This window comes from Ochotona curzoniae, unplaced genomic scaffold, assembly GCF_017591425.1.
Source record: "Ochotona curzoniae isolate NIBS_2020 unplaced genomic scaffold, NIBS_Ocur_1.0 contig_3255, whole genome shotgun sequence".
Classification (NCBI taxonomy): Eukaryota; Metazoa; Chordata; class Mammalia; order Lagomorpha; family Ochotonidae; genus Ochotona; species Ochotona curzoniae.
The window spans coordinates 3,509,746-3,522,111 of record NW_024465777.1 but is presented as its reverse complement, the minus strand read 5'-3'; the positions used below and the strand labels follow the sequence as shown (position 1 = coordinate 3,522,111).

General features: G+C 47.9%; 1 protein-coding gene across 1 annotated transcript in view; it reads left to right on the top strand.

The window, feature by feature from the left end:
* Positions 1-10,463, top strand: part of RHCE (Rh blood group CcEe antigens) — a 33,925-nt gene extending 23,462 nt beyond the window's left edge. Inside the window, exons 8-10 of the mRNA XM_040979591.1 lie at positions 3,000-3,079; positions 4,956-5,029; positions 10,261-10,463. Of these exons, the coding sequence (XP_040835525.1) occupies positions 3,000-3,079; positions 4,956-5,029; positions 10,261-10,287 (181 nt within the window). The 3' untranslated portion in view covers positions 10,288-10,463. The remainder of the gene's footprint in view (positions 1-2,999; positions 3,080-4,955; positions 5,030-10,260) is intronic.
* Positions 10,464-12,366: the final 1,903 nt, after the last annotated feature.

Below are 12,366 nucleotides of genomic sequence, written 5' to 3'. Positions count from 1 at the left end.
GGAGCACACCGTCCCCAAGGCCACACAAGTGCAGCCAGAGCAGGTCAGGCTGGCTCAAAGCAGTTGGGCCACTTCTCTACCTGCCAAGATGATGGTGGGCTTGCACAGTAGGGTCTGTCTTGACATCACTCTTTACCCCCACTTCCCAGTGGGCTGAACCACTTGCCGTTCTCAGCCGTTCTCAGCCTTGGCTGCCAGGTTGTCACTGAAAGTGAGAGGGAGGGATCCTGCCACAGAGCTCTGGGGAGGGCACTTCGTGCCAGCTCTGTGGGGCTTGAAGGAAGTCAGAGTAGGAAGACGCTGTGCACGGGAAGGAGCCTTGGCCAAAGTTCTGATGCATGGGCTAGTGGACCAGAGTGAGGTCCTGTGTTGCCCTGTCCCACCATGTGCAATAAGGCTTCCTCTGACTCCCTCTGACTCCCTCTGGCCATGCCCTCCTCCATGTCATGTGAGTGTTTTCTGGATGTGCCTTCAGTACACTAAGAAGGACTTGGGAACAGGGCTACAGGGCTTGCTGGCTGAACAGACATGACCATGAGACTGTGACTGTTAATCATTCTCAGGGTTTATCAGCTCTGCCCATGCACTGGGTCTTGTGCCAGAATGTATGGTAGGCCCCACCTCACTTCATCTGCACACTGCCTTGTGAGGAGAGATTATCGTCTGCTAAGAGATGGCCCTCTGGGATAGTTATCTGTCCGGCTCACCAGGCTGGAACCCAGCAGGCCAAGTGACTGAGGTGGGTGATGCTGAGCTCATGCAGCCCTCTCAAGAATCACAGAAGAACAAGGGTCTCTCCCAGCTCTCGGGTCCCTTGGAGGGAGAGCAACAGAGACCCCAGGCTTCTGCGCCTGGGAAGGTTAGAACTGCGGTTTGTTCTCAGCATGTCTTTTTGTACAGCTCCTCCCAGCTCGCTTGCATTTAAGATAGTGACACAAAGTTCTGTTTTGAACTCATTTATATACAATTTGAAGAAAAATATGCTTTAGAACAATAGCATCCATCTCCAGAATGCCGAGATGACTAAACTCCTAGAGGTTGCCCTCAAATGCAGAGAGACACAGCAGGTCACCTGGGGCCACACGGACATACATGCAGGGACCAGGCAGCAGACAGATGGGGAGGGACTGGCCCTGTACCTTTCTGAATCATGACAGGGGCATAACTGGGTGTGAATGTCCCCCAGGGGGCTGGCAGTGAACACATACATTAGAGTTTGTGGTTGGGAGATGTACAAATGTATCGTCCATGCTAGCAAAAGTGACTGGCAGGAGAGTGAGGCCAATAGCTCTTGCGAGGAGCGTGGCCCTGTGGTGAGCAAATGCTGGATCAACAAGTGCTGAGTCTAAGGAAAGATGGTGAGAATGAGTTTATTAGAACACACACGTTCTATCCACTGGGCTTAACCTTGGATAGCTTCCAGTTCAAAGAACACTCCTATAAACGTTCTAGCACTTTCTTATCTTTACTTGCTGAAGGCATTTCTGTTGAGTACATGCATAAAGTAGGATTGCTGCATCATCCACTGTTCACACCATGAGCTTTGGTGGATGCCACCAAATGGTTTTCCGTAGGAGTTGGTGCCAGTGGATCACAAGCACGCCTCTTATTCCATATTCTTCGTAGTACTACTCAGTGTCTTCCACCTTTACCCAGCCAGCTGGCTAGCAAACTGACCGTTTTTGGCACAGCAAGTTAAGCTGCACATGCATCCTGCCATGAGCACTGGTTCAAGTCCTGGCTTCCCTATTCCCTATCTAGCTATCTGCTAATGCATCTGGGGAAGCAGTTAAAGATGACCTGATTGGTGGGTCGCTGTTAACCACATGGGAAGACCCAGATGGAGCTTCTGGCTCCTGGTTCCAGTCTGGCCCGGCCCCGACCATTGGAGCCATTCGGAGAGGGAACCATCAGATAGAAGATTTCTCTCTTCCTCTCTCCCTTCCTCCACCCCTCCTCCCTGGATCCAATGTGGGTGTCAGCTTGTGGCCCGGCTGTTCCACTTCTTCCTCTTTTTAAAGATTTATTTATTTTCCTTAGAAAGGCTTACAGAGATAAGGAGACACAGAAAGAACTTCCATCCTCTGGTTCACTCCCTAAATAGCCACAGTGGCCGGAGCTAAGCCTTTCTGAAACCAGGAGTTTCTTCTGAGTCTCCTGCATGGGTGCAGGGTCCCAAAGACTTGAGTCACCCTCCACTGCTTTCTCAGGTCATAAGCAGGAAGTTGAATTAGAAGTGGAGCAGCCAGGACACAAATTGGTGCTCATATGGGATGCCAGTGCTTGAAGGTAGAGGATTAGCTTGTTGAGCCACCCTGCCTACCCCAGCTGCTGCACTTTGGATTCAAAATGGGGCCAGTTGGTTGTACACATTTTGTGGAGTTGTTGCGACAAAAAGTAGGGAAGACTTGAACCCAGGCTTGCTCTGGACAGCTATTCTGAGCCCCCCACAAAAGGACAGACAGTGCCAAGGTTCAGACTCAATCTTGGGAAACCACACTCAGGGTCCCTGCAATAGTTAAATGAGAATGTGATACCCTGGAGTTACTACAGGTACATCCCAGGGGCGCAGGTGGGCAGGGGAGATGAGTCTGATGGCCAGGCTGCCCCTCTGCCCCCTTTTCTGGGAGGAATAAAGCCTTTATCTCTAATTGTGTAATGGCAACCAGGAATTCTGAGATGGAAGTGACTTGTTCAGTGTCATGCTGCTAGCAAGCAACAGAGCTGGGACTTGAACTTGGGTTTGTTGACTCCTGGTTTAGGCCCTTGGCCTTGGGATGCAAGGGTGAAAGTAGGCCAGAGAGGATCCTGGATTCAGCCTTCCCTGTACACTTCCTCCTGCATGTCTGTGTGGCTTCATGAACAAACAGCTGGGCTGTGCTGGTGGCAAGAGGAACAGCTGCTTTGCTCCCAGCCCCATGGCCATACTGCTGCTCACTTTGTCCCTGATGGTCTTCACAGCCTGATGCCTATGTGACTCCTGTGTTTGTCCTTTCTAGGGTCGGCTACCAGGTACTCATCGACACCGGGGCGCTCAGCCTGGCCATGGCCGTGGGCCTGGTGTCCGGTCTGCTGACAGGTCAGTGACAGTCCTGCCTTCCTCCGTCACAACCCAGGACTCAGCATCTAGGTCCACTATGCATTGTCTTCTGGCTGGCTCTGTCCATGCCCACCCTCTCAGTTCTAGCCCAGGGGGATAAAGGTTCAAACTCTGATTTTGAAAAAGACAATCACATAATTTCAGAATTGAGATAGCTCTTAGAAGTCTCCTGCTGCAGACACAGACCCTGAGGCCTTGAAGAAGGACTTCCCGAGGTTCTCTGTGTGTGTTGGGTGTGGGGGTGGCAGCAGTTTAGCCTTTGGGATCCAGGGTGATGTTTGTATCCAATTCTGCACTGAAATCCAAGTCCAAGGGACCCTTAGGCCAAAGCTCCTTCCTTCTGTTACTTAGATGCCTGTAATATGATTGTACTCAAGTGTTTGTTCCCTATGTAGGAGTGATCCCTCAGGTACTGGTGACATAACAGCAAATTTCTTACCCCACGGGCTGACAATTTTGGTATGGGAGGGTATTGATAATTAACAGACAAATTTGTTCATGGTCAGATGGTGAAGACAAAGATGAAGACAAAGAAAGCCAGGAAGGGGGTGCGGCGAACACAGCAGTGTGGGGGAGGAGAAGCTTAATCTGAGAAGCTGGTCCCCCAGGAGACGTGCAGATGTAGAGGGGGTTGGGGTGTATGTGTGTGTTATTTTGAGGAGTTGTTAGAGCATTTCATGAAAAGGCGCCAGCAAGTACCAAGGTCCTGAGGCAGGAGCATGCCTTGCAAGGTTGAACAGCGAGGAAACAAAAACACAAGACTCCTGTGGCCGGAGTGTGGCTGAGGGGCAGCAAGGGACACGGGGAGTGGGGGAGATCTTTAGCCAGGAGGGAAAGCTGCTTCTACAGCTGCAGGGTGATGGAAGGGCAGAGAGCCCTGGGAGGAACTCACTGGTCACTGACTTGCACAGCAGCTGAAGATCTGGGCTCTCCGGATTCTACCAGAAAGCATCGGCAGGCCAGACCCGCAGGCAGGGAGTCGGTGGCAGAATGGACACAGCATGGAAGCACTCAGCAGCAACTTGTCGGTCCTCAAGCACGCCCCGCTCCTCTCTGGGCCACAGTGCCAGCCCCACACACTCTTAAATTCCATTCTGCCACAGACTTTATGGTGTATATGCCTGTGTCTTGTGTTGCTTCATATGCAAGCCTTTAAAAAAAAATTATTTATGGGACCAGCACGATGGCTCAGTGGCTAAATCCTACCCTTGCATCTACCAGGATCCCATGTGGGCGCTGGTTCCTGTCCTGGGTGTTCCACTTCCCAACCGGCTTCCTGCTTGTGGCCTGGGAAAGCAGTAGAGGACAACCTAAAGCTTTGGGACTCTGCACCTGTGTGGGAGACCCAAAAGAAGTTCTTGGCTCCTGGCTTCAGATTGGCTCAGTTTTGGGCGTTGTGGCCACTTGGGGAGTGAACCAGCATATGGAAGATCTTTTTCTGTATCTCTGTATAAATTTGACTTTGCAATAAAAATAAATAAATCTTTAAGAAAATTAAGAATATTTTTGTATTTGAAAGAGTTACAGAGAGAGAGATTCCGACCACGATTCACTCCCCAAATGGCCATAATGGCCAGAGCTGGGCCATGTCAAAGCTGAGAATCAGGAGCTTGTTCCAGATCTCCTGTGTGGGTGTAGGGTCCTTTGCACATGGTTCCTGCTGGTTCTGATTAGGTGCCCATGGACTTGATCAAGCTGGCCCCAGGATGAACGTGTTTGCCTTTGACTTATTTCTGGAGGGTGGAAGCAAATGGCTTTCTTTCAAGGCTCCATAGTCAACCCACCTTATCTCCATTCATTTTGGGATGAATGCTGTGCTCCAGATGTCTTAACATGTTATCATAAATTTAAACAGGTTTTGTCTTAAATCTCAAAATATGGAGAGGACCTCATGTGGCAAAATTTTTTGATGACCAAGCTGTCTGGGAGGTAAGAATTTGAACTTACTAACATGATAGATTTTGAGTGCATGAACTTGACAAGGTTAGGAATATATATGTGAACTTTATAGGAATGTACATGTGAACAAACAAAAAGGAAGTGAAGAATCTTGGGGGAGGAGCAAATCTACAACATGCCTCTGTGTGTGTGTGTGTGTGTGTGTGTGTGTGTGTGTGTTTGGTAGAGGGTGTTGGTGAATGTATTGGTGTATGCATCTGTGTGTGTTGGTATGTGTGTACATTGCTGTGTATGTGTTGGTTTGTGGTCTGTTGCACTGTTTGTGTGCCATCATGACTGGCTCACTCGCTGTCACCCCACTATCCTTTTTGGTGATGGGTGTCACCTTCCCTGGCCCTCAGGTTGGCGCTGGGAGGACGCTGGCCAAAAAAGGGAAGTCAGACTAGCAGAGACCAGACTGTTGTCCAGTGTCACGCTTTGAGGGTGGCAGAGACAAGCTAGGACCCCAACCCTTTGAATTCCAGCCCAGTCCTTTGGGCACCTGGCACCCTAGGTATGGATCACTAAGGGGGATGGAGAACCAGCCTTATGGGTCCACAGGGGCCAAGAATAGAGGGACCCTCCAGACAACCTGCCATTCCTCTTCCTGTTCTGCTCTCACAGCATTAATGAGCCAACATCCATGTGCAATGAGCTCAACATATTCAAAGATACGCTTACAGATTTATATACCACCAGGACAGCTTTGCAACCGAGACAAGAATCACAGCCATCATCCCAAATCTTTCTTGGTGTCCCTTTGAAGCAGTTCCCTCACCACCCCCACTCAGTCCCATCCCCAGGCAACCACTGACCTACTTCCTGGCATTCCAGATTGTATTTTCCATGATTATAAGTGGCATTAGTAGTCTGGCTGCTAGAAAGTTACCTGTGCTGTGTATAACCTGCCTTCCCTGCCACCAGCTTCTGGCTCCTGGCAGCCCAGCACTTCTAGTCCTTTGCAAGCATTCTTGCTCCTCTAGCTGAACAGAGAAACTAGAGAAGTGGATGAAGCCATGTGTTCATTCCATGAGTATTAATTGGGCAACTATTAGATCCTAAGCACTAAGCTAACCAATGTGGATTACCATATCGGGACCCAGCTCAACCAAGTGAGTTGTGATAAATATTTACTGAATAACAGAGAGAAATCTGGGAATCCCCCACACCCAATCTGTCCCCAGCCGCTTTGTCAGTGAGGTGGAATGGATGTCTGATTCCAGCACTGTCTGCAGTATAGGATGTGAGTGGGTTCCTGGACCTCTCCCAGCAGCAGTCTTTGTTTTACCTCACCAGATCATTTGGAGGATCAAATGAGGCAATACTGTTGGCACCAATACTCCATAAAATGCAACCCCCAACCCACAGGATTGCTGGAAGTTTCTTGCTAGGGGTGTCATCTACCCTGAAGGAACATGAGAGCAGAACAGCCCTCCCATGGCAAGCCTGTTGTTTCTGATTTTTCAACACACCTGATTCTAGCCTCTCAACAGTCTTGCCTAAGAGTAACTATCCTGTTCTCAAAGATGAGCAGCTTGAGGCCTGCGGAGGTTAAGCTGTCCAAAACGACAGTGCTCAGACATGAAGGGGAAGACGATGTGCGTTTGACCCCCCAGGACACCCCACATCTGAATGTGCTCTGGCAGCTACACCATCCTCCTCCACCCCCGGCAATCTTCTGCTTTCTTTCCATGCAGCTGAATAGACCCGTTTATCCAGCAGTGTACAGATGCCAGCTTGCTTTGGAATGCCAAACACCTGTTAAAGGGGCAAGGATTGAAATTTGCAACTGATAAATCCAGGAGCTGGGTTTATCATGTGTGTGTGTGAAACACTGAACAAGGTATTCAAATGCTGTGGAACACCCAGATTACATTTCCTAGACTACCAGGACTGGAAGGAATGTTAAAGCTAGCCCATGGCCAGCATTATGGTACAGTGAATGAAGCCGCCACCTCTGACATCCCATCATCAGTGCTGATTCAAGTCCTGCCTGCTCTACTTTCTGCTAATGTAGCTGGGAAAGTGGCAGAAGATGACCCAAATATTTGAAGGCCCTTGCATCCACATGGGAGAATAGATAGAGTTCCCAGCTCTTGGCTTCAACCTGGTCCAGCCTGGATGCTGCAGCCATTTGAAGAGTGAATCATCAGATGGAAGCACTCTCTCTCATTCTGTTTCTTTTAAACAAATAAGATATCTAAGATCCTGAAGCTCCATCTGGTCCCCCATGTGAGTGGCAGGGGCTCGTACAGTTGGACCATCTTCTTGCTGCTTTCTTAGGTGCATGAGTGGGGAACTGATTGAAAATACAGCAGCCAGGACTTAAACTGGCACCATATGGGATGCCAGCATCACGGACAGTGGCTTAATCTGACCGCAATAAGATACATCATAGGAAAAGAATAAACAACTAGCCAGGTGGCATTGCCAGGGTTGGGAGACTTTCAGTTCCCAAGGGGCACTGTCTCTCTTTGGACAGTTTATTGAAATGCATTGCTTCACCCACTAATCGATCCCACTAAATGTGCTGGCTAACCTGTGACACATGCTGTGTAAAAGAGCTGGGGAGACACATGTAAATGCAACACAGTATTGGGGGTCCCAAGGAGTTGGAGATGTTAACCCCCGTCTCTGTGTGTGTGGAGGCTTCAAACGGTTTATGAAAGATGGACTTAAAGGTATTCATCTTGGTGCAAAAAATGTAAATCCATGCATAGTCTATTCATTTCCCTGAGTTTTTTGAAGACCCCCATGATAGTGTATAATGGTCCTCACATACTCATTTACAGAATTTGAGTTTATAATAGTTTTCAAGTATCTTGTGTCTTCATTAAGAGAATAAACTACTTTCTTCATGTCTTTAGTTAATAAACCACAGATTTTATCTTGTACTTTGCAAAGCACAAGGACTCACAAACATGACATTGAAAATTTTTTAATTTGAAAGACAAACACATGCATGTATAGATCCCGTGCTCTCCCACAGGCTGATTCATTTTCCAGATGCTCTCAGTGGTTAGAGCTGGGAGCTTAGCGCAGACCTCCCACCCAAGTCATGGTGACTCAACTATGTGAACCCTTACCTGCTGCCGCCCAGGTCTGCGATAGCTGGAACCCAGGCTCTCAGACCCAGGCACTCTGTTTATAGGATGTGTGTTTCCCAACCAGCGGCTTAATTACTAGACCAAATGCTTGACATTGTTTTAAAAAAAAAAATCTACAATGAATTTTTCTAAAGTCAAGAAAGGGATTTTTTGCAAGTCTAATGTTCTGAGTCCAGTTGTTTCTTGGTATATAAGAGTTTCGGGTTCCCTTGTGACACCAAAATCTGCAGGGGCTTAAGTCCCTCATTATGGCGTAAAGCTCACTTACACCCTCCCATATGCTTTATTTAGAAAAAAAAATCATTTATTTGATAGGCAAAGAGGAGAGAGAGAATGAGTGTGTATGAGGGAGAATGAGCTCAAAGCAGCCATAACATCTACTACCATTTGGCAAAAACCAGAAAGTGTTATGAGTTCTTCTTGCTGATTTATCTAATACACATATACATTATAATATATATTTACATATATATGTATATATATAAAGCTACCCTTGCTATATTGCTACCACCCTTGCTGCTGATTTTTAAAAAATGTTTACTTATTTGAAAGGCAGAGTGTAGGGGAGAGGTAGAAGGAGGCAGGAAGGGCATGAAAGAGAAAATCTTCCACCTGCTGGTTTATTTCCCAAATGATCCCGATGTCTGGAGCTGGGCCAAGTTGAAGCCAGGAGCCTGGAGCTCCATCCAGGCCTCTCACTTGGGTAGCAGAGGTCCAGGCACTAAGGCCACCCTCTGCTGTTTTCCCAGGTAAAACAGGGAGCTGGATTGGCTGCAGCGCAGCTAGGACTGGAACGGGTGCTCTGATAAGGGATGATCCTAATGGCTGCTTAACATGCTGTGCCACAACACCAGTAATGTGTTTCTGGTTTAAATGAATGTTTTAGACCTCTGATAAGGGTTCAGTCAATGCTTATGGAACCAAAGTGAGAAGAGTTGGGGTTTCAGCTTAAGTGGTAAGAAGCCTGCCAATTCTCAGTGGAAAAGCATTGTTCTGGAAGGCAGACTTGAATCTCTATCCTAGCCAGCCCCTGACCTCAGACAGGTTCCCGTGTTTCTGGAATTGTTTCTTCATCTGTAAAATGGGATCCAGTTCTAAAGTGTGCTCAGACTCCTCCACCTCTAGCTCTGTGACCCGCCTCGCAGCACTTAGTCTATGAAAGGAGGAAGTAATATCAGCTCTAGGGATAGACCGTTAGTCAAGTGCTTAAGATGTCTGTGTCCCAAATCTGAGTGTCGGGGTTCAACACACAGCCTTGACTCCTGGCTGTATTGGGGTTCCTGCCACCCATGGGGGAGACAAGCCTGAGCTCCCAGCAACCAGCTTTAGCCCAGCCTCGTCCTGGTTGTTGCACACAGTAGTGGAGCAACACAGCGGCGAGAGCTTGCTCTCAAAACAAATCAAGTAAGAAACCAGCAATAACTGTTCTTGCCAAGGGTTTGAAAGAGCTCACATCGACTGATTCACAGAAAACAGCCCTGCCTGTTGGCTACTCTGGTTCCCAGCTCCACAGCTCTGGTCCTGGGTTACTGCACATGTGGTAGAGCCAGAACACAGCACAGCCAAGAACCAGGAGCAGAGACTTGCAGAGGGCTAGGCAACTCTCTTCAAACACTCGGAAAGACTGGCAGGAAGCAAAGAAAAAGTTCCCCTTAATGCTTCTGCTGAGAATTTAACTCATTTAAGTGGGGGGGGGGGGGCTGTGCTACACATCTCAAATCATTTCAACTGTTTGTGAGCTATGTGTGTTGGGAATGGTATGTCCCCTTGTCCCTGGAGGTATTTAACTAGCAAAAGAAAGTCGGCCTCGAGTCTTTTCTAATTCAGTCTCTGTGTAGGAATCTCTAGGGCAGTGGTGGGCAGCTGCGGGGCAAAGTACAAAATTCAGCACATCTAAAACAAAAACCCAGCACACCTGTAGCGGGCTCACTTTGCAGCAGACAGCACTGTGTGGCCCGTGAAGGGTGTTATCAACAGCCAAGTGGCCTCGGCAGGAGAAAGGTTGCCCGCCGCAGCAGGTCCTCCTAGAGACATGGACGTTAGTTTTGTGGGAGGCTCTGAACAGTCCTGGTCTAATGGTTCATGTGTAACATGAGTGTTTGCTCTGGTTTACAGTTTCCTCATTTGGCCGTTGGATTTTAAGCAAACGTGTCCACACAAACGAGCTGTCTGCAGGCCTGACACCTTCCTCCCACGCTGCCCATCTCGGTTTGCTCACCGCACTCGTCGTAGCAACGTGTCCTTCTGTGTGATGAAATCGGGTCAAGTGTCAGTATACTATTTAAAAATAAAATGTGAAGGATGTGTTTTAGTGCTAATTTAATACTTCTGGGTTCCTTAAAGATCATTATTTTCTTAGCTCTTGACATAATTAAGATTTTGGTTCCATTTTATTCATGACACCTAGATTCTTTTTCATGTTTTAAAAAAATTTTTAAAGATTTATTTATTTTTATTGGAAAGGGAAGTTTACAGAGATAAGACAGAAGGATCTTTCATCTATTGGTTCTCTTCCCAAGTGGCCACAATGGCCAGAGCTGAGCTGATCTGAAGTCAGGAGTCAGGAGCTTCTTCTTGGTCTCCCAAGAGGGTGCAGAGTCACACGGCTTTGGCCCATCCTCTATTGCTTTCCCAGGCCACAAGTAGGGAGCTGGATGGGAAGTGGAACATTTGGGACACAAATTCTACCCCATGTGGGATCCTGACACTTCCCAGGTGAGGATTATCCACTGGGCCATCACACTGGGCCCCTTTCTCATGCTTATGAAAGTGTATCCCCTAATCACCTCTTGCCTGCTTCAGCAATACAATAAACGGAAACAGGAAAATTAAGGACTCCGTTGAAGTTAGTTCTTACAGACATCAAAATGTAACACCCATTTTAAAGATTTGTTTTATTTGATATGCAACTCAGAAGGAATGAGGTGGGAGAAAGAGGATCTTCCATCTGTTGGCTTACCCCCTACTCTGTGCCTGAGTTAGGAACCAGGAAGCCATCTGATTCTCTCATAAAGGAGACAGATGACTATATGCTTGGGCCATCTTCTACCACTTTTCCAGGCACATTAACAAAAGCTGGATCTCAAGTAGAGCGACTGGGACTTGAACCAGTCCTTTTATGGGATGCTGTTGGTGCAGTGGACACCAGCTTCCTGATGCCATGTTTATTGGCAGTCTTATGAGACCAGGGCATTTCCTGAGCAGTCTGAATCATTCTGTGGCTTGAGGATCTGGTCATGTGCAGAGTGGGGAGGGGTCACCTTGGGATTAGAAAATTAGTTTTCTGACTCTGAGATCATTTCCATTTCCATGTTGTTGGGTCCCTCATGTGTAAAGGGTGGGGAAACCTTCAAAGATCTTCTCCAGTGCTCTGTCTGTGGCTATATGTGAAATGATGAAAGTGACAGCAACCTTCTCCAGTTCTTGGGTCATGTCCTGGTACCTGGACAATATTCGAAGCGCAGCAAGCCAACGTGGCTGATGTGAAGAGAGCCCCATGGGGAGCCACGAGACATGCTCGCTCTGTGCACCATCCAGGGCCGCTCGTGGCGCACTTACTTCACCAGGACATTTCAAGCTGTAGTTCTGAAAAGTAGGACTCCGTTTTACTGAGATTGGGGCCGGTGGAACATAACTGTTTGCATTTATGATTGAGCTTACTGCTCCATCAAGCTTAGTGACTGGTCAGGGCAGAAATACAACGAAACATGGAATCCAATTATTATGAGAATGACAAATTGGCACCCAAGCATGACACAGGTGACTCCTGTCTCATTCTCAGCCTTCTCCTCTTTGCCCCAGTGGTGGGCACACAATGACTGTTGGTTCCTGGAAGAGATCCCCCCAACGGGGCCAGAGGATCTGGTCCTTGGGTCGTGGGCTTCTCTCTTCCAACATTGCCACTCACAAGGCCCTGAAATGCAACTAAGGCTGAAATGTTTATAGGTTTTTTGTTAACACTGCATAAAGTATGAGAAAGAATTTTGTTAAAAAAAAAAAAAAAAACACCACTTTTTTAAAATAAGGAGTTAGCTTGCATGAGAGCTGGGGCTGGGGGCAGAACTGACTATGCAGCTGCAAGAACAAACTTTGTCCTGCATCAACTGGCACACACAAGAGCCAGGCCCGAGGACCTCCCAGGCAAGGTTTCTTAGGGGGTTCCCACACGGGATGGCTGCTTTCAAGCTCCGATGTGAGGGCAATTACATGAACCTGGCGCAC